The sequence below is a fragment of the Silurus meridionalis genome, chromosome 25 (assembly GCF_014805685.1).
Source record: "Silurus meridionalis isolate SWU-2019-XX chromosome 25, ASM1480568v1, whole genome shotgun sequence".
NCBI classification, from domain to species: Eukaryota; Metazoa; Chordata; class Actinopteri; order Siluriformes; family Siluridae; genus Silurus; species Silurus meridionalis.
The window spans coordinates 8,020,449-8,042,963 of NC_060908.1; the positions used below are offsets into that span (position 1 = coordinate 8,020,449).

General features: G+C 38.2%; 2 protein-coding genes across 2 annotated transcripts in view; one reads left to right on the plus strand and one right to left on the minus strand.

Moving 5' to 3' along the window:
- Positions 1 to 2,706: 2,706 nt before the first annotated feature.
- Positions 2,707 to 12,115, minus strand: dpagt1 (dolichyl-phosphate (UDP-N-acetylglucosamine) N-acetylglucosaminephosphotransferase 1 (GlcNAc-1-P transferase)). Its single transcript, XM_046839932.1, has 9 exons — positions 11,524 to 12,115; positions 10,470 to 10,590; positions 8,552 to 8,765; positions 8,233 to 8,379; positions 7,347 to 7,431; positions 7,022 to 7,210; positions 4,057 to 4,144; positions 3,638 to 3,793; positions 2,707 to 3,507 (listed from the first exon to the last, which is right to left on the minus strand). Exons 1-9 carry the CDS (start codon positions 11,676 to 11,678, stop codon positions 3,442 to 3,444), a joined length of 1,221 nt encoding a protein of 406 aa, XP_046695888.1. The 5' UTR covers positions 11,679 to 12,115; the 3' UTR covers positions 2,707 to 3,441.
- Positions 12,116 to 15,803: 3,688 nt separating this feature from the next.
- Positions 15,804 to 22,515, plus strand: part of c2cd2l (c2cd2 like) — a 43,673-nt gene continuing 36,961 nt past the window's right edge. The window contains exons 1-3 of the mRNA XM_046839388.1: positions 15,804 to 15,962; positions 16,191 to 16,548; positions 19,300 to 19,716. Of these exons, the coding sequence (XP_046695344.1) occupies positions 19,366 to 19,716 (351 nt within the window). The 5' untranslated portion in view covers positions 15,804 to 15,962; positions 16,191 to 16,548; positions 19,300 to 19,365. The remainder of the gene's footprint in view (positions 15,963 to 16,190; positions 16,549 to 19,299; positions 19,717 to 22,515) is intronic.

Consider the following 22,515-nt stretch of genomic DNA (forward strand, 5'->3'; position numbering starts at 1 on the left):
TTGTTCCCCTACAAAAACGTGTCGCGTTAAAGCGTTCCGCTTCTGTAAAGTTCCTCTTCGTTTGAACCAAATTAAAAGAAGTTTTTTTGTCACATGCACTTTACAACAAAGTGAAATTCTTTCTTCACGTCTTTACGTGTATATAAAACATTTAACAAAAAAAATATTTTTTATGTAGAAAACAAACAAAACTGTTGAAATGAGGTATCAGTTACCTACTCAAGGGTGTGCACACTTATATAAAAGTTTTGACATGACACCTTTCAAGTGTGTATTTACTTTTTTTAACCACTGTATCCATAAGCACATTAAATTAAATGGAGTATTGTATAAACGTGTTAAATAAGAGAATTGTAAAAGAGATACAGACATAAATAGCAAATGATGATAACTCATATGCCTACATAAATGCACAACCAAAACCATATTTACCTTTTTGCTGCTCTGAATTTTATTTACTACACAGGAGTACAAAACTCTCTCTCTCTCTCTCTCTCTCTCTCTCTCTCTCTCTCTCTCACACACACACACACACACACACACACACACACACACACACACACACATATATATATATATATATATATATATATATATATATATATATATATATATATATATATATATATATATATATATAATGGCTCAGTTAGAAAAGGTAACTAGCATTTAGGCTTACTTCCACTTCCTCTCTAAATGCAACATTTTATTCGAAATGAAAAAAAACCCCAATTAAATTGTATCTGCTTCCTGTTAAACCTAAAAAAAATAGCATTCAATATAAATCTAAAAAACAAGTACCTTTGCTGGGCTGCATCTATCGATTATTTCTGTAATAATGTACTATTCTAATGATTACTCCGACGATAGAGCAAGTAATCGGATAAAAAAGTACTTTTTCTTCATTAGAGAGCAATACTAAATATACAAGAGAAAATTAGAGGTCTTTTAAAATTAACAAGTAATTTGTTTTCCTTTTAGAAATATTTTTATTACTGAAATTGCAATCTCTGACAACTAAAACCAACTTAGTGTCTTCTGTGTTTACCTGTTCGAGGGTCTCCTTTGTTTTTTTTATAAATCACAACTTTTGAATGGAAAGTGGCGTACGCAAGTTTTCAGCTTTGTTTTGTGCGTATGCCACTTTTCATTCAAAGGTTGTGATTTATACAAAAAAAAAAAAAACTTGATGGTAGAAAGTGTGCACCTGTAAGTAAACTTTGAACCCTGTTTGAACATGAAAACACAGAAGTATTCGAATTCCTGGAGTTTTCTAGCAATCATTTCAGCCCTACTCACCACTCCCTATCATTACTCTTATTAACAATGTTTCTACTGAATACATTCATGCAGTGTCCTTTCCCTGACAGCCAGGCTTTTTCTTCACTAAAGCATTCAGACAGTATTTTTACACTGTATATAACATCAAGGAACCAAGACCTTAAATCTAAATAAATCTGCCCAAGACCTTCAATCTAAAGTGAATCACTGAACCTGCAGGATTGAAATGTTGTAAACACAATAGTAAAATGATAGTATTTTTTTTAACAATTCACTGTGTATGCTGTAAACAAAAGCTGACTTTAATCAGCCATAACTGTTGATGTTCTGAAAGCAAGACAATGAAAGTGTCTTGTTGTTTCTGGTTGCATTTTCCTGGTTGAAAGCTGGACATCATACATGCCATACAAAATCATGAGGAATGAATAAACAGCAGAATCCCTTTTAGTCTTCAAATAATTTGGCAACAAAAATACATTTTGAAAAGAATTGAAAAAATAAATATCACAGGCATGCTGATATCCAGTACAACAGTATGAATGCAAGAGATGTTGATTTTTATACAACAGTTCAATAAACAAGAAATTGGTGAAATATTTTGTAAAATTTTGCTGCTAGTGAGAAATATTTACTAGGGTATCAACAGCAGGATAAAGTTGTGTGTACTGCAATTCATTCTGTATTAGTGTAGTAATAAGTTCAATGTAGGGAACTGTTGTGATAATTGTGTATAGCAAAATGAAATGCACCAACAGAATAGAACAGTTGAAATGCTGTTTGTCCGATCAAATTCAGTGAACTGGAACTAACTGTTGTATAAAAGGGGGGACTAAAACTATGGATGCCCACCCAACCCAAGTACTGCAGTTCATAAAATATTAGAACGAGCAGATTAACATTCACCCATGACCCACCTTGCAGCTGGACCTACTGTCAGGTTTGCTGTTATAATATAAATTACCAAACAGATTTGTGAACATGATATGGATTATTAATAAGATTTAACATGTAAAATGGGCAGAAAATAACATTGAATGCAGTCAGTAATTACAGTTACATTGTGTACAATTACAACATTAAGCAGACAACCTTTATCAATGAATAAATCAACGCTGGTTGCAAACATTTAAAATATCACCAGCCTAAAACTAGGAGGCATTATAGCACACCTTATTTTGATAAATAAAGACAATAAAAAAGGGAAAATAAATTCAAGTATTGTGTATTACAGATGCATGCCATGTTTTAATGAATGTGAATTAACATGTAGAAATAGGCATGTAGCTATAGCAGAAAATACATATGAAGTGAAATTGTATGTGTATTTCACAAAATGGCACCATGTAAAAAACAGAATAGCATTTTAAAATTCTAAAACAAATTCTGTCTAGAAGAAATTTGCAAAAATGAAATGCGCAGACAAGGTTTTTGTTTTAAAAATCTTTAATTGTAAATCAAACCCCCTGTTCGGCGATTATATAAATCATTTCTGACATATATCACCCTGTATCAAACCTACGCAAGTCCATCGAAGGTTCAGTGTTATTTCAGAGAAAGAAAAATACAGATATGCATATCATTATGCATACAATAGCTCAGTTTTACTACATTCCACACAAACCCTACCTAGCTTTCTGCTCCTCTGCATTGCATTTACTACACAGGAGCACAAAGAAAAAGAAAAAAAACACCACCATAATATAATGACTCTGTCTCAGGAAGTAACTGGTATTTCAGGTGAACTGAATGAATTGGTATATTGTTGTAAAGTAAATCGCAGAGATATAAATGTAAAAATTGAGTACTTATGTTTCAGTGCCTTCCACTCATCACTCTTTTTCTTTACTCTGATTAATAATGTTTCTACTGAGTACATTCTTACAGTGTCCTTTACCTGAAAACCAGGCTTTTTGTTTACTAAAGCATTCAGAAATAATTTATTCCACTCTATATAATATACAGGATCCAAATAAATCTGTCCGAAACCATCAATCTGAAATGGATCAGTGAACCTGCAGTTAACGCAGTAGTTGTATGGTATAGTATGGTATTGTAAACTAGCCCCTTTGTTAATGGTAAATAAAAGCAGACATTTAAACTGTCATGTTTGCCATTTAAAAAAAAATCCTTCATGCTCCTATGTATTCTCTCGACTTGCTGCTAGACATCGTAGAAGAGCCGAACCAAATGATACCGAATTCCAAAAGCAATCACGCTCCCAAAAACCTGTAAAAACAGAATAATATGGTTACCTCGTAAGACAACAATTAACCTGTATCAAAACACAGTACCACAAACAATGGAGAGTGAAATTGACTGATGTCAGAGTTGCAACTGTTACTACTTGCATCCTCACCTGTATTAAAAGCATTAGGGCTGTGAGGTTTCTCTCATGTGTGGGCCCAACAATCTTCAGCACTAGGTTTATCAGAGTCATGTTATTACACTCGATGAACTCATCATCTCCCTCCTGACCCCTGCGCACATCCAAGAGCCATAATGCTTCTGCCACCTGCAGGACAAGAAAAGAACTGCATTCTCATTTTAAACGCTTTTATTCATGAGTTAACAAATTAAGGAAGGCCAAGAAGGAGGTTTATGGATGTGGTGAGAGAGGACATGCAGGTAGTTGGTTTGAAACAGGCAGATGTAGAGGACAGAGGGGCATGGAGACGGATGATCCGCTGTGGCGACCCTTAATGGGAGCAGCCGAAAGAAGAGGAAGAAACAAATTGTGTGGGATTCATTTACAGATAATTGTGTACAGTACTATACCTTCATTATGAGCTGTCCTAATTTGCCAAGATCCTTCTGCTTAAACTTTGAGTAGCTCATCCCCAGTTTTCCACTCTCTGGCTGCAATCTGCACAACATTCACAACATGCACTCACATTACTGATCGGTTCAAATGATAATAATAAAAAAAGCAAGACTGTCCTGCCTGCTGCAATTAAAGTAAAAGACTAACAAAAAGTGTATACAATGAATGAATTTTATTCAGAATCTGTCCTATAAACACATGCCACAAAGTCATCTAGTTCTTAGTAATGATACTTAGACTTACACACAATGTAAATCTCTAAACGTCTACATAATATGGATAAGATTTTGTGGACACCTGACCACACGATTCATATGAGCGTTTTGAACATCACATTCCACATTTAGTACCAAATTGTCATCATAATAACATTAATTCTTCTGGGAAGATGTAGATTTCAGGATGTGCTTTTAGAGGTTTGTGCTCTCTCATCCATTGGGGTGTTAGTAAGGTCAGGTACTGTTGTAGGGTGTTACAGTCAGTGTTCCAATTCATCCCAAAAGTGTTCAATAGGGCTGAGGTCAGAGCTCTATAGCAGGTCGCTCAAGATTTTCCACTTCAACACATGTAGTAAACCATATCATTGTGCACAGGGGCACTGCCATGCTGGAACAGGTTTCGATATTCTAGTTTAAGTGATAAGAAAAATTTAATGGAAGCATATCCAAAGACATTTTGTACAATTGTGTCCCTGGAACTTTGTGGTAACAGTTTGAAAAAGCCACTTATAAAAAATAGGTGTTTCATATAGTGTATATACAGTACCAACTTAATATACACTATTCAGATGAATATGTAAAAAGAGTGACGGATGCAGCAATCTTGGATGCTATTCTTCCTCAGCACAACTTGTGTGTATATATATATACACACACAGTACAGACCAAAAGTTTGGACACACCCTCTCATTCAAAGAGTTTTCTTTATTTTCCTGACAAAGGATGAAAAATGAAAATTGTAGATTCACACTAAAGGCATCAAAACTATGAATTAACACATGTGGAATTATATACATAACAAAAAAGTGTGAAACAACTGAAAAATTTCATATTCTAGGTTCTTCAAAGTAGCCACCTTTTGCTTTGATTACTGCTTTGCACACTCTTGGCATTCTCTTGATGAGCTTCAAGAGGTAGTCACCTGAAATGGTCTTCCAACAGTCTTGAAGGAGTTCCCAGAGATGCTTAGCACTTGTTGGCCCTTTTGCCTTCACTCTGCGGTCCAGCTCACCCCTAAACATCTCGATTGGGTTCAGGTCCGGAGACTGTGGAGGTCATCTGGCGCAGCATCCCATCACTCTCCTTCTTGGTCAAATAGCCCTTACACAGCCTGGAGGTGTGTTTGGGGTCACTGTCCTGTTGAAAAATAAATTATGGTCCAACTAAACGCAAACCGGATGGAATAGCATGCTGCTGCAAGATGCTGTGGTAGCCATGCTGGTTCAGTATGCCTTCAATTTTGAATAAATCCCCAACAGTGTCACCAGCAAAGCACCCCCACACCATCACACCTCCTCCTCCATGCTTCACGGTGGGAACCAGGCATGTAGAGTCCATCCGTTCACCTTTTCTGCGTCGCACAAAGACACGGTGGTTGGAACCAAAGACTCATCAGACCAAAGCACAGATTTCCACTGGTCTAATGTCCATTCCTTGTGTTCTTTAGCCCAAACAAGTCTCTTCTGCTTGTTGCCTTTCTTTAGCAGTGGTTTCCTAGCAGATATTCTACCATGATGGCCTGATTCACACAGTCTCCTCTTAACAGTTGTTGTAGAGATGTGTCTGCTGCTAGAACTCTGTGTGCCATTGACCTGGTCTCTAATCTGAGCTGCTGTTAACCTGCGATTTCTGAGGCTGGTGACGCGGATGAACTTATCCTCCGCAGCAGAGGTGACTCTTGGTCTTCCTTTCCTGGGGCGGTCCGCATGTGAGCCAGTTTCTATGTAGCGCTTGATGGTTTTTGTGACTGCACTTGGGGACACTTTCAAAGTTTTCCCAATTTTTCGGACTGACTGACCTTCATTTCTTAAAGTAATGATGGCCACTGCTTTTCTGTACTTAGCTGCTTTTTCTTGCCATAATACAAATTCTAACAGTCTATTCAGTAGGACTATCAGCTGTGTATCCACCTGACTTCTGCACAACACAACTGATGGTCCCAACCCCATTCATAAGGCAAGAAATCACACTTATTAAACCTGACAGGGCACACCTGTGAAGTGAAAACCATTTCAGGTGACTACCTCTTGAAGCTCATCAAGAGAATGCCAAGAGTGTGCAAAGCAGTAATCAAAGCAAAAGGTGGCTACTTTGAAGAACCTACAATATGACATATTTTCAGTTGTTTCACACTTTTTTGTTATGTATATAATTCCATATGTGTTAATTCATAGTTTTGATGCCTTCAGTGTGACTCTACAATTTTCATAGTCATGAAAATAAAGAAAACTCTTTGAATGAGAAGGTGTGTCCAAACTTTTGGTCTGTACTGTGTATATATATATATATATATATATATATATATATATATATATATATATATATATATATATATATATATATATATAAACATACATACACAACTCTTTATATCATACTTATTAAACAAAGTATTAGATAATAATTGGCGCCCTGCTTATTTTACATAATTTACACAATTATTCATTCAGAACTAAGAAAATTAGCTCGCCAATTGAATTACAGCCCAAAAGTAAATCATTTCAGCATGTATTTATGAAACAAAATCCTTGAAAAAAAAAAAACCTTGAATCATCCAATCCAAAACTAAAGACAAGAACCGTATCTTTAATAAAAGAGTACATTTGAGGTGAATAGAAATCTAAATGTATTTCCCAAATTTTTTGTCTATTCTTGAAAAATTAAGGTTTGCAGTAAAAATGGATAAAAAGCACTGCAGTACCTGGGAAGGCGATGTCTAGGACACGGAACTACATGGAAGAGCTGCGGCAAAGAGTATATAAAGTTTACGACTTGAGGGATGAAGAAAAGCAGCATGGTTTTGCTGAAATGACCGAGGATCCCAACCACAGCGAATGTCATCCCGGCAAAATAACAGAACGTGTCTCCTACAAACACGGACGACGGATACCTAGTGGGAAACAAAAGCCCAACAAGGTCAAATGTAGGGGTGAACAATAAACTTCCTGTAACAGTTCGGTACCAAAATAAAACGCTTGCTCATACTATTACAATCTATTTTAATAAATGAGAAACGAGAAACTAACCAGTTGTGATAGAAAAGTGCCAGTGTGGTGAAAAAGAATGGGATCATGAAGTACAGAGAGAAAACATGGTCTTCTCTGTAGTCTCCTGTGATATAAAATGAATGTTAGTTAATTTGTGTAAAACACCCTATATGGACAAAGGTATTTGGACACCCGACTTTTCCAGCCATGTAGTGTTTCCCCAAAACTGTCATCACAAAGTTGAAAGCACAAAGTTTATATTTAGATTGTATATTTAGCTTGCATTACAATGCACCAGTGCACAAAGCCAGCTCATTGAAGATATCATCCACATATAATCTATAATCTATGCTTCACCCTATTTGTCTACCCTACATTAGTACCCGATCACCCTTGTGGCTGAATATGCACAAATCTCCACAAACACACTCCAAAATCTAGTGGAACATCTTCCCAGAAGAGTGGAGGTTATTATAAAAGCAACTAAATGGGGACTAAATGTGGAATAGGATTTTCAAAAAGAATCTTAAGGTCTGGTGTCCACTAACTTTTGTCCATATAGTCTAGGGTTAAATACATATAAGCCACAAATGACAAGCAGAACTCATCCTGCTGAAGTTTTACGATGGAACAATATGCAGATTAAAACTAGTTGTTTTCAGAAGTAGAGATTGCACATGTAGAGATGGGTTACAATGTAAGCGCTCTTATACTCTTACTCTAGCTATCTTCGAAAGTGTATGTCTATTCATTTTTAAGGATGTTTGATTTACTCTTATATTGATTATTATCCCATAAAGTCTTCACTCAAGTTACAAACCAAAATAGAATTACATGTACATTTTCAATTTATTTGTTATTTATGGGCTAATTTATGTAGTTAACCAATCAGCCAATCATGTAACAGCAACACAATAGGACTCACCATTGAGCTCCACTACATTGAAGATGATGATGGAGCCAGAGATTAAAAGGGCCTGCCCAGACTCGATGCCATTGATCCCAGCCAGGATGTTGATGGCATTTGTGCAGAACACAGCCAGCATTCCCATATATACATAATACAGGATACCTAGAAGAAGAATGCAAATCCTTACAATTTCCACTAAGAAATATACTGGTTAAAAAAAAAGCATGCAACAAATCTTGCTGCACTTTATATTCTACAGTATAAACAATCAAGACTCATTGCAGTAGTTCTGGTTGTTGCCGAGTTTATAGAAGATATAGAAGTGTCAGCTAACCCAGGTCGAGATGCATCCCCAGCAGGACTCGGAACGGTTTGGGAACCACGATGACAGTGTTGCCAAAGTTGGTGAAGTAAACCATTAGGAGAGGCAGCGAGGCCATAGTGGGCAACAGAAGCTTATGTCTCCATCGCAGGTTGAGCACATCGTCAGCAAAGCCCAGAAAGATCATGCAGCAGATGGCTAACAGTGCACCTATCAGCTCGACAAACTATTAAGAAAAAAAAAAAAAATACAAACTGTAGTTAGTACCAGTGATGCTTTTGATACCATCAGGGGGGGAATAAAATGGATAGACAATATAGTTTGCTCTTAAAATACCAGCAGCTTGGAAACTAGTTCTGGCTGCAGGGCAAATCACAGGTTCATATTAACACTCTGGCTTCAAAATGCTATAATTTCTATTGTAACTCTTTCAGGAGAGTTTGTAAAGTGGATGCTCTACATAAAACATGGATATTAAAGCATGATAAAGTTTTCTGCAAAGAAAAGATTTAGATTATAACAGTTGGAGTCTCAAAGGTCCACATTGAAATATGAGCAGCGTGAAAGGCTTTTTTTTTCAATTTCTCTGTAACCTAAAAAGCTACTTAGACTTAAAAACACTTGTTAACTTTATCGTATTTACTTCAGGAGAGGAAAAAAAAAAGAAAGGCTGGTGATTGATCATTGCAGCTATAACAATCTTTATAACAGGAACTTGTTTTGTGGATATTCTACTAAACTAAATGTAGCCACTGATAAAACCGGATAAAAAGCCTGTGTGCATCATTATTCAATACATTAAATATAATTAGTACTGGATAGCTGGATGAGCACTAAAAAGTTTTAGAGATGCTGTTATTGCAAAGTGATCGATAGTAATACCGGTAATAGCAATTCTGCATTGAGACAACTCACATAATTTGGTTAATTTCCTTATCCAGAGAAATTTACATTTATCTTATTTATACAACTGAGCAACAGCAGGGTTATATGCCTTGTTCAGGGGCCCCGGAGTGGCAGCTTGGTGTGGTTAGGATTTGAACTTGCGACGTTTAATACAGAAATGCGATAAAAAAAGGAAATGTAAAAGTTTGTAATTGCTCTCAGATTGAAAGTCTTCAAATTCAAGTTTCTTTTGCTAAAGGCTTTATTATCTGTTATATCCGAGTGACATGATATTATCTGTGTGTTAATAACGAGTTAACAATAATGATGTAAAATATTTTTAAAAAATCTAATAAAAAAAATATACAAGGTCTCAAATTTTTTTTTTTTTTTTTTTTTTACGAGAAAGTACTTTATTTATTTACGTTTACACACTGTCGCCTTCAAAATAGTCTCCCAGTGTTTCTGACATGTCTGGATTATGTCCTTTAATTCTTCTTTTCAAATCATGTCAAGCACCTTCTGCGATCAGCTGGATCTTCATCTTTGGGAAGAGGGCGAAGTGCACAGGAACCAAATCTGGCATGTAGGGTGGATGTCGAATTGGAAGTGAGATCACGTTGTTTCCAGTGAGAAACTCACGTGTAAGAGCTCGGTGACGGAGGGGGGCACGTGGTCAGAATAGCAGACGTGGTATCGCACATGTTCAGAATAGCAGCAGTTGCACAGCTCCAGATGTACACAAGTCCTTTGGCACACTGACTTATGAAGGTCAGTGCACCCTTTGATTGTAAATGCAGCTTTGTGCTGCCATCTGTTGGCATGTTAGAAAACAAGTCCCAAAACTTTTTTTTGATTCCACCTTGTAGTGACCCTAACCTAACATACAAACTGCACGAAACCTAGAAAGGGATTTCATTAAAATAAATTTTAATCAAACGCATGTCCTTGAAGCTTAGAATTCAGAAAGTAACTTTTTTTCAATTATTATTATTATTAAAACCTACAGATTTGTCTCCGTCTTGTTTTTTTTTCCATCTCTCACCTCATTATGAGGAAAACCCTGACACTGCTCTCCCACAAAGCAGCCAAGGAAAGGCACAGGAATGAAGAGGAAGAGGATGATGAGGAAAACCGTGCCACTGATCACACCTTGAGATTCGGGCCTGAAAGCATAGAAAACTATATTGTAAACAGGGTTTACATGTATGCACTACATTTATCAAGGAAAAATCAGTGATACTCCTTTGTGACATCCATTTGCACATATAGAATTTGATTGATTGTTGAATGAATTTTACTGGATGCTTAATTATATAGTTTTTTTTTTTTTTTTTTTTTGAGAACACATTCATACACAATTTTGATCCAGGTGCAACAAATAACTTTACTTGTATTAAAATGTAGATTTAGATCCCCAATGCTCAAACTAAAAAAAATGACATTGGCAAAGGATGCACATAGAGTTGATATTTCAAAGCTCTAGAGTTTCCAGTTCAATCCTGGTGTTTCTCAAATTCATGTATCTCCAATGTGGGTTTCCTTCTGATTCTCTGGTTTCCTCTGATCTTCAGAAACATGACTAGAGGTGGACTTGTGACTAACATGTAAACAAATGTGTAGAGGTGTATAAGGTCCCCTGTGGTGGCCTGGTGTTTCTATCCAGGATGTTTCCACCTCATTCCTGGTGTTCCTAGGACTGGCACTGTTTCTGTTGAACTATGTGTTATGTAACTATGTAACCAGTGTGTTTCTGGATGCCCTCGCACGCCTTTTGACCGAGTTATGAGACAGTATGTATGTGCAAGTAAGGTGACGCATCTTACGCTGTCGGATGATGGAGAATGCTTGAATAAGCCAAGCAGTATTTTTTCTACAAAGCACGAAGATTAGAAAACAGAGCTGTAACCAAAGCTTGAGGCTTCTTCTGTCTACTCGTGTTCTGAGAGAACATAGGTGGCCTCTTTCTGCAGACCCTTTCCTCTTGCTTTAATCCATTTTGAGGCTTGTTTTACAGAGTTTTCCACCACAATCTTTACCCATCATGATCCTGCTCAAGATAAAAACAAGCCACTTAATGAAAACAAATCTTGACTCACACTTCATTCTTTGTGGTTTTGTTAAGGTCCTTGCCACACAGTCTGGCAGATATGAAATGCTCCTTGAAGGTTGGGATGAGCTTGAGGGTTGCCAAGCAGCCCAGAAAAGACATGCAGCAGTTGATGATGAGAGGAAGCGTAGGGACTGGAGACATTTCGGAGACTCCTGTTTACAGGACGGACAGATGGGAACGTCTGGACCTTGTCCACTGTTACTGCTATATAATTAGATCTGTCTGCCACCGCACAGATCCACACTCACAATACTCATTCTGTCCGCTATCTTATTACTTTAGATCGTATGTGTTCCCTGGACTCTTTCTCCATGTTGTTTCACAACTTCTCAATACCCGGCACACCACATTCACACGCGCGCGGAATGAATGACAGTTTCAGCTAATTTATCTAGCTAGCACAACTGTAGCCCTGCTATTCCAGCTCAAGCATTCTTTTATTTATTTAAATGGCCATTTGCTTTATAACTGTGGCCATTTAAAACTATTTCAACCCAGAGAAACGGAGAAACCTGACACAAGGATCAATGTTTCCAGCCGGAACCGCGGCACAATCCGAAACGTCCACGTCTACTTCCGTCAACATGAACGCTGCCCAAAAGCGATGTCTCAATCCCAATGCCCTAACGCCCTACATGCAACCTACGTAGGGCATGTACTAATACATTTTACTTCCTAAATAGTGCACTAACTAGACAAAACAGCGCAATTTATTTTAGACCCCCTTATTAAATGCGACTAGAAATATATTCAAAGTGCCTAGATATTATAATGTATAAAGGGAATTGGTAAACATATATAAAATATATTTTCATAACATATTATAATTTATAAAGGGAATTGGTAAACATATATAAAAATATATATCTTACATATATCATATATATGAATATATCTCACAACCGGAAGTCAAAGTCTAGGCGGCCAAAGGTGCCTTCAATTAACTTAAGTGTTCGAGAAGGTTCATAAATATTTTAACTGATCAGACTATTTCAGCTCTTATGAAGATTGTGATAATGAGATTTAGTCGTTGTTCTGACATAATAAGATAATGATTAAAAGTAATTTATATTTTTATTTATATATATATATATATATATATATATATATATATATATATATATATATATATATATATATTTTATTTATTTGCTTTTAATCATTATATTATTATGTCAAAACAACCATTAAAACTATATATATATATATATATATATATATATATATATATATATATATATATATATATAAAAATAAATTAATAATTAATAATTCTTCATGAATAATTAAATAATTATGATTAATAAATAAATCTTCTTCTTCTTTCGGCTGCTCCCATTAGGGGTCGCCACAGCGGATCATTCGTCTCCATACCCCCTGTCCTCTACATCTGCCTCTTTCACCCCAACCACCTGCATGTCTTCCCTCACCACATCCCTAAACCGCCTCCTTGGCCTTCCTCTTTTCCTCCTTCCTGGTGGCTCCATCCTCAACATTCTCCTACTGATATACCCCATGTCCCAATCTTGTCTCCCTCACCTTGTCTCCAAAACGTCCTACATGTGCTGTCCCTTTAATAAACTCACTTCTAATCCTGTCCATCCTCATCACTCCCAACGAAAACCTCAACATCTTCAGCTCTGTTATCTCCAGCTCCACCTCCTGTCTTGATAGATAGATAGATAGATAGATAGATAGATAGATAGATAGATAGATAGATAGATAGATAGATAGACAGACAGACAGACAGACAGACAGACAGACAGATAGATAGATAGATAGATAGATAGATAGATAGATAGATAGATAGATAGATACATACATACATACATACATACATACATACGTACATATGTACATACATATTCTAGTATACAACTAGTTTTTAAATACCTTTGAATCCACATGTTTATTTCATATGCGATACATTAACACAAACAACAAAGACTTCCATATTGCATCCCTGCACCTTTGGACTTATTTAGAAAACATGCTAATTTGCACTGCCTCACTTTTACATACCCTGCACTAATAGTACAGCCAATGTTATATTTATCTAATACTTTTTTTTTTTTTTTTTCCTAGATTTCATAGTTTTTATATTTTTATTAGGGCTGTTAATAACGCATTAACGCAAATTCATTTGAATAGCACAAATTTTATTAACGCGTGATTAATGCAGTGAGCATTTTTATTAATATAAATAAATAAATGCAATAGAGGCAAAAGTAAAATGACGCAATACACATTTAATCACGACATCCTTTCTTTACTCAGATATGAAAAATTTAAAAACTCCAACCTAATTTTTTTTAATCACTAAACATTTGTTTTACTGATTTGCCAAGTTTTAAATCAAGCAACAAAATCTGCTGTGATGCACACATCCGGCAATTAAATCCGTCCGTGTGGAAAAATAGCTAAATTTCCGTTTGGTGTCCTGATGATTTACGTAATTTAAAACACCATTATTACTTTCAAACATTTACAAGTATATTTTGTGGGCGGGCTGATTAATTTGTGGGCTGATTAATTCGTACGCAGAAATTAGGGGCATGGCTTAGTCTATTTAACTGGGGCCTCCAAAAGACTTACATAATACACATTTAAAGTATTGGAAAAAAGCCTACAATGTGGTCCAATTTGTGGTCCAATCCAAGCTGTTTGTTTTGGTAAAATGGAAGTGTTTGTCATGCCCAAACAAAAAACTTATTATTCGAGATGTTTAGGAGAGGTCTCTAATGCGATTTACAATGTGGTTTCTTTTCTGATCATTAAAGAATCATAGTACACAGAGTGGAGCATACAACCTTTTTCGGTTAAATTCAGGAAACAGACAAGAATATATACACACATATCAGCTATTAGGGTTGCACAAGCCATTTGTTGCATTAGTAGGGGCATTCAGCCTAAAACATCTGCCAAATCAAACATGCGGATCACAAAGCTGAATTTCATACCAAATTGGTTGAGGACCGGGTTACCAATGACTGACAAAGGTACTGTTAGCCAACAGGGTATTGGTAAAAATTGAGGTACTGTTGACCAAAAGAGGAGAAGAAGAGGCGGAAGACATCTACAGAGACAGCAAGAAAAGGAGAAGTGTAGGAAAGTGGAAGTTTGGGTTAGTATTTAAATGTTGGTACTATGACTGGTAAAGGTAGCTGATATGATGGAGAGGAGAAATGTAGACATGTTGTTTGTTCAGGAGACCAAGTGGAAAGGGAGTAAGGCCAGGAACAATGGAGGTTTTAAACTGTTCTATCATTATGTTTAATGGTCAGATTGGTAAAGGGAATAGAGGTGATGAGGAGGTGATGGGTAGGTATGGCCCAAAGTAGAGGAATGTGGAAGGGCAGATGGTGGTAGATTTTACTAAAAGAATGGAAAAGGCATTGGTAAATACTTATTTTAAGAAGAAGGAGCATAGAGGTGACAAAAGTGGAGGAAGGTGCACACAGCTGGACTACGTTCTATGTAGCAGATGCAACCTGAAAGAGATTGGAGACTGTAAGGTGTTGGCAGGGGACAGTGTAGCTAGACAGCATCGAATGGTGGTCTGTAGGATGGCTTTGGAGTTAAAGAAGAACAAGAGGAGGACAGTGAGGACTGGAAGAATAATATTGTGGAAACTGAAGGAGGAAGACTAGTGTGGAAGTCATGGAAGAGGTCAGACAGAAGCTCGGTTTTGATGAAAGAGGTGCTGGATGATTGGGAAACCACTGCAGAAGTGATAAGGGAGACAGCTAGAAAGGTACTTGGTGTGACATCTGGAAATAGAAAGGAAGACAAAGAGACGTGGATAGGATTAGTAAAGACGAAGTGAGAGCAGCGATTAATAGTACAAAATCGGTAGGACCAGATGACATACCGGTAGAAGCATGGAGATGTTTAGGAGAGATGGTAGTGGAGTTTTGATTAAGACTGTTTAACAAGATTCTGGAAGGTGAGGAAAATGCCTAAGGAATGGAGAAGGAGTGTGCTGGTACAGTAATTACAGGGGGAACCAAGTGGCATTGACAAAAAGACAGGAGGGCGGAGCTGGAGGTGGAGCTGGAGGTGGAGCTGGAGCTGGAGGTGGAGCTGGAGCTGGAGGTGGAGCTGGAGGTGGAGGTGGAGCTGGAGGTGCTGAGATTTTCATTGGGAGTGACGAGGATGGACAGGATTAGAAATTAGTTAATTAGAGGGATCGCACATGTAGGGTGTTTTGGAGACAAAGTGAGATGGTTTGGACATGTGCAGAGGAGGGACATGGGGTATATCGGTAGAGGTAGGCCAAGGAGGAGGTTTATGGATGTGGTGAGGGAAGACACGCTAATTGATTTGAAAGAAGCAGGTGTAGAGGACAGAGGGGTATGGAGACGAATTATCCACTGTGTCGACCCCTAACGGGAGCAGCTGAAAGAAGAAGAAGAAAAATAAGACGTGTGTGTGTATATAGACACTTAACAAAACCTTTGCTAAAACCTTTTCTGATTAGATAATAAGACATGGTAACCAGAGATGTGTGAGCCCAGACACAGACATTCTGTATACCTTAAGTACTTGCATCATAAAGATCCTATAGACATTGCACAGACTCCATAGGAATATGTTTTAGAAGAACTAGTGTGAGGCCCGTCTTAATACTAACAGTAAGGTATTTTTATTTAGATTTTAAGAAGACTTCCGCCCTTTCTAATATGGCGGACGCCTTGCCGCTTTTACCACTGTGTAGTCAACGGACGAGCTGTGAATGGTTGAGCTCATGTGGGCGGAGCTTTAGCAAAGCGGAGCAGAGCGCAGAGCAACGCACCACAGCGCACCACAGCGAGCCTTCAGCAGCTTTCCGCGGCACTTTCCTCCTCATCATCTGCGCTCGTCTTCGCCTTCACCAGCGTCAAGATAAGCGGCTAGCCGCAGGAAGCTAGCTGTCAGTGACGATCATCATCGCCTCGGTTTAGTCTCACAGCAAAGCGTCCAGTTTGAGCGCCGGAAGAAAGAAGACGGAAAAGAAAGAAAAAGAAACACGGTAATGGTCGTTATTTCTTTTGCCAGTCATTGTGTTTGCCCTTAAAAGCTGAATAAGCTATCCACGGCTAACCCATACACAGTGCTCGGTAAAGGGACCGGTGCAGGAATTGCATATATATTTCTTGTTTTTTTCAGTATAGTGTGTGTGTGTCTGTGTGTGTGTGTCTGTGTGTGTGTGTGTGTGTATCTATAAGGCATAGGTGTTGTGATGCCAGGCTGCGTTGCCATGCTGCACGAGACACAGCGCAGTTGGCAGTGTTGCAATGCCAATGATCATGGTAGTGCCATTTAAGATAACGTGACACACACACACACACACACACACACACACACTACTACAGTCAGGCGTCTCTAAACGATTCCACAGAAGAAGAGATCAGATTGTACCAAATAGTAATAATGTAAGAATGTAACTTGTCTGCATGCTCTTCTTCCACAAAGAGATCAGAATTCAGGTTCATTCGTTTTATTTTACAGAATTTTAACTTATTAAAGAAGTCGCTCAATGTGTGATGCACTCAAGACCATCAGAACACACAATACAGTGTCAGAAATAAACTACCCTTAAATGTGTACACAAGCTGATGTGACTTGTTATAACACACTGTGTAGGTAAATGCTGGTGAAAAGCTGAGCTTCACATCATTAAAGCTTTCCAGGCTGGTATGATAACCAAAACTCTTCAGGGAAGGCTTTCTTCAATTTTTTGTAGTGTGACTTTAGGGATTAGTGATCATTTCTTTACAAGAGCATTAGTGAGGTTCTGTTGTTCCTCCAGTTCCTCCAGGGTTTTGTGCAGGCCAATCTTATGTTTTTAATGGACATCGTTTTTGTGGACAGAGGCTGCTGCATGCTGGGACAAGATTTGGTGTGTTAGACTTCCTAATGAAGGGAAATCATACATCAGGAATATACAAATGCATTTTGTGATGTTTTGTGAGTCCAAAATTGTGGTACAGGTTTAGGGAAAAAACGACCATGTCAGGTGTAAAGTATAAAGTTTTGGCAAGTGTATGTCAAAGTTCAGGATATACAATGAGCATTGCATACTTCTCAACAAGAACTGTGGCAAACATGCTAGGGTTTTGTCTTGCCCCATAGTAAACTACATTCTTCCATCACTGTTTCCATATTGAGTTTAATGTCTGGATAGAAAACCCCCCCCAGCACAAAATCTCCTCAAACTCAGGTGTTGGTATTGTAAAAATCCCACAGTTATGGAACATGCCAGATTGGATTGACTTGAATTGACAAGCCGGTTTTCCAATGTAAATCCTTTTTAGTTTAGTACGAAGTACAATGAATTTTAATATCTGATTATTCATGTGAATTAATCGGCTTAAATACGGCTTATGGAAGAGAACAGCTGGAACAATTTATTACTCTTCTGAGTTTTTACTGTGTCTTTAAAACTATATACTAAATCACATGGACATTCCTCAGCGTTCAGTTTTAAAGCGAAACTGAAACATGCTGGAGAGATTCATTCTTACTGCAACGCTTGAAATCCAAGCCGACTAATTATTGCAGTCTGACTACTAATCAAATCTTCTTCATTTATCTCATTATAAATGATACCTATAAGGTCAAGTGAATCATTAAGGCAGACAAGTACAACTGCTGAGGTACGGTCTTGAATTCCCAGCAAACACAACATAGGTTTATCAGATTCAGATGTTTGTGGATCGTTCAGTAGTTCAGATCAGATTTGTCAAATCTTCCTACTGCTGACTGCCAGTCGAACCCTTTGCACAGCGCAACATTGACGCACCGACAATCAGAGTATTGTTTACAGAATATTCCAGAATATTTACAGAATATTCCAGACAATGTTAGATCTTTAAATCCCTGCCCCCAATATGCTCCTGTGTTGGTCACAGATTATGGAAAAGGGAAACTTAAATCTGCCACAGAATTGGTTGGATTTATTCACGCAAGTTAAAAAATATTTCTTTTAATGATCATAATGGGCTGTATATTAACTAATTGGGAGAAAACCAGTAGTTCTATGTGAGATCAGACATTGACCCTCCATATAACCAGCCCTTAACACCTCTGCGAAGATTCGACTGTGAGATTGGTAGAATCAGGCGCCTCCTGCCGAAGCCTCAAATCTTCAACTAATCGGGGTCACCCCCAGACTTGATCCTATTTGTGTTTGTGGCTTTTTTCCTCTCTCTTTTCATCTGTCCTAAGCACTATCGACTCCTTTTTGGATTTTTAATTTGACAAAACATTTTCCGTTCACTCATCTGACGAAGCTGTGGACATACAAATAAAATCGATACGATAAATTTTTGATTAAGATTTAGTTTTTTCAGGTGCCATTACGTTATTTTATCGCATTAAGTCGTAAAGCAACGTGACACGAGGAAATAGAACGACACGTTGAAGATTTCTGCGAGGCAATGTTTACATAACGTTCATGCAAGGTGTAACGAGTGTCAGTGCTTTGTAATAGGTAGTATGATTTCCAACATGAGAAGTCTTCACTCTGTAAGTGCTCTGCACTCTGGTGCTGCTTCAGGTTACCTTAATTGGATAAAAAGTACAATGTGGCAGTCATTAATTAATTAATCAGAAAGTTGTATTCCTATTGTAATTGTCTAATACAGTGTATTAACTTATTCCTTATAGTGTCCTTAATAAGTGCTTCATTACCTGCATGTTGTATTATTTGCATGTTACCTTTTTTGGTTTTGCATGCGTTATTTTACACACTCAATCACCCCCTCTCTCTTCTCCACAGGCTCCCACGTTGATGAATCAGATTTTCCAGCCCATGTCGAAAATGGGACCGAAGTGATCAGGGGAGATGATGGACTTGAAGAACGTAAGCTGGCCGATCCTGGTGGCGCTTTTCTGCGTCTCCCTCCTGGTTGTGCTCACATGGCTCGTTCAGTTCTCACAAGTTCTGCTGAGGTCCAGAAAAGGCCTCAAAGCTATGCGGAGCAGAGAGACGCCATGGCAGCTGCCCCTACGCCTCACCCACCACACTTTGACCGGAGGAGTGTGGGGTTTGCTGCTCAGGTACCGACTGGGCCGAGGTGACTCTGAGGCCGGAGTTAAGGGCCTCCTGTCGTCACTTTTCACGTTCAGGTCGTTCAGAGAGCACTGGCAGCGTGCGTGGGTGAGAGCGCTGAATGAGCAAGCCTGCCGGCAAGGGGTGAGTTAGATCCTCTATTGAGGTTCCTCGTGATGTGTGCTGTCCAATGCCGGTGTGTTTTGATGTGTCCTCTTGCAGATATTTTCACACAGGAGCATGTATTTATAGACCCTCGAGCCTTTCAGTGAGTGTGTAGGTGCACAGTGTGTGAGGTGGAGTTGCTTGTTCCGGTGTGTGGGAGTGTGACTGTCAGGAATGAACGGCAGGTTTATGTGTAATCCTCTCTCGCAGCCCCTCCCCAACCCCGTTATAGAGTCTGCATTGCATCATGTCTCATGAGGCTGATCTTATTTACCAAGTATAATATACACATATGGGTAACTAATATAGGACACTTAACATGACAACATGTTATATAAAGTGTCGGGCTACCACAAGCCACCAGAACCGCTTCTCTGCACATCGCCAAGTCTAAAAAGGTGTACTGGATGGATGGCAAGCCCCAAAGTCTCTGAATTTATTGGTTTAGGTAGTATTAAGCGCTAACTAGCATATCTGTTTAAAATCATACCCAAGCCTGACTTTTGTTAATGTAGCATACAATTTAGACTATTTTCATTCTCATCCAGCCGTTCACTAATCCCCTCGTAATCTGGTTGTGGGCACAGTCATCTGGCAGAGATGAACCACTTTTCTATCAGGACAGAAAAGTTTTATTATAGGATAAAGGTGATTTATCAGAGGATCTTTGTATTGATTTCGCAGTTACACTTCCTCTCTATGGTGCATGTGTCAAACAATTACAGCTCCTGGCCTTGTTTCGCTCGGCCTTGTTTCATTCAAACGCTGAAGAAATAATATTCAAATATCCTGTAGAACATTACTACTCGACATTTTAACACTACGTAGAAACAAAACCGACGTGCAGGCGGTCAACGCCAACACTTGCCTGTTGCATTCAATGCAAGTTGTGCTGACGTCTAAAAGAGATTAAGAAGCATGGCGGATATTTGCACCGATGTGATCTGTTCAGTTACGTTGGTAAGTGCGAATTCTTTTCGCCAGACAGTCGTTGGAACAGAGATGAAGCAAATTTGCTTTCAAAATCAGTTCAGACACAATTTACCATCATCCAATTTCATTATATTAATAACATTGGAATAGAATTCACTATATGGACAAATGCCTGTGGACACATGTCCATGTGCTTTTTGAACATCCGATTCCACCTCCAGTCCCCATTTGCCCTTATAATAACTTCCACTCTTCTGGGAAGATGTTCCACTAGTTTTTGAAGTGTGGTTGTCTAGATTTGTGGTTATTCAGCCACAATGGTGTTAGTAAGGCCATGTACCGATGTAGGGTGAGGAGGCCTGGGGTGTAGTCAGCGTTCCAGTTCATCCCAAAGGTGTTCAGTACGGTTGAGGTCAGAACTCTATAGCAGGACACTCAATTTCTTTCACTACTAAAGCCTATCTTCATGGTGCTGGCTTTGTGCGCAGGGGAATTGTCATGCTGGAACAGGTTTGTGTCTAGTTCAAATGAAGGGAAGATTTCATGCTGTTATACTCAAGGCGTCCTGTACAATTGTGTAACTTTGTGGTAACAGTTTGGGGAATAACCACATCTGTCTGGAATAGTCAGGTGACCCAATACTTTTGTCCATACCAGTGCATCTTTATAGCTGTTCCACTGATTAGGATTAAAACAGAATTCTAGGAAAAGCAAATATTATAAAAACTATACCTTCTGATCTGCTTTAGTTAGGATACTTCATTACCCCCTCCCCACATCCCCACCCAGTTAATAAGTTCTGCTGGTTGATTCTGATTTCTCCTTAAATGATGGTTTCCATTAGACTTTATTCTTTTTCTTAGCAGTATTCTGCTATTGGTGTTTTTGGTCATACTAGATTTTTTTTAAAGAACATTTCAGTTAATAAAGATTCATAATTCCAATTTTTCTGGTAAGATTACTTCATATTTTAACATGAAATCACCAAAGGAAATGGGCATTGGAAGATATATATCCTGCTTGAATCTGCATGAGGTAAAGCTTTCTATCAAATTATGTGGGAAAACTTTTTTCCCAAGTTTTTGAACCTTCACTGTAGGAAACACTCTCTCGTGTTGCTGAAATTATAAACAGTGATCGAAAGCAAGCGGTTTGGAGCAGTATTGTTATCTTAGCATAGGTGTACACCTTATAGAAGTGTCCAGCAATGTTTGTCATGAAATCCGATCATGGGGGAAAAAATTTAATCCCTAGGAGCTTGAGCACTCTAAAGTCTGACATAACTTATCTTTCCTTTACAGCCAATTCACCTCAAGGTTTGACATGATGTGCATTCTGAGATGTTTTTCTGCTCACCACAGTTGTAAAGAGTGCTTATTTGAGCTGTATTTCTGTCATCGGCACAGTTTTTTTTCTTTTGGTTTTCACACCATCCTGCGTTAACTCCAAAGATTGCTGTTTGTGAAAAATTCCTGGGGATCAGCACTTTCTGAAATACTAAAATCAGCCTGTCTGGCACCAGCAATGTCAAAGCCATTGAGATACTTTTTTTTTTTAAACCCATTTTTATGCATAAACTAAAGCTTGAGGTGTATCTCCACGAGTTTATGCACACATATGCACATATGTACAAACGACACACATATGCACATATATACATTGTGTGCCCACACTGACATTTGAACAGGTTTCATGGTCACACTCATGTTTCACTCATTTGGCTGAATTAGTTTCACAATGCAGTCACACTGCTGGTGCCTCACAGATGTTCACACCATGTGTATTTCATTTTAACATCACAGCCACAGTAGGCAGACTGTGAATTGTGACTCCTTTATCCAAGTT

Bases quoted from the DNA above. Each gene is read 5' to 3' on its own strand.
- dpagt1 (XM_046839932.1), bottom strand. From the start codon at position 11,678: ATGTCTCCAGTCCCTACGCTTCCTCTCATCATCAACTGCTGCATGTCT. The intron at 4,145-7,021 runs GTACTGCAGTGC...AATGTTGTGCAG, and splicing joins CCTAGACATCGCCTTCCCAG to ATTGCAGCCAGAGAGTGGAA. The intron at 3,508-3,637 runs GTGAGGATGCAA...CTGTTTTTACAG, and splicing joins CCCTAATGCTTTTAATACAG to GTTTTTGGGAGCGTGATTGC.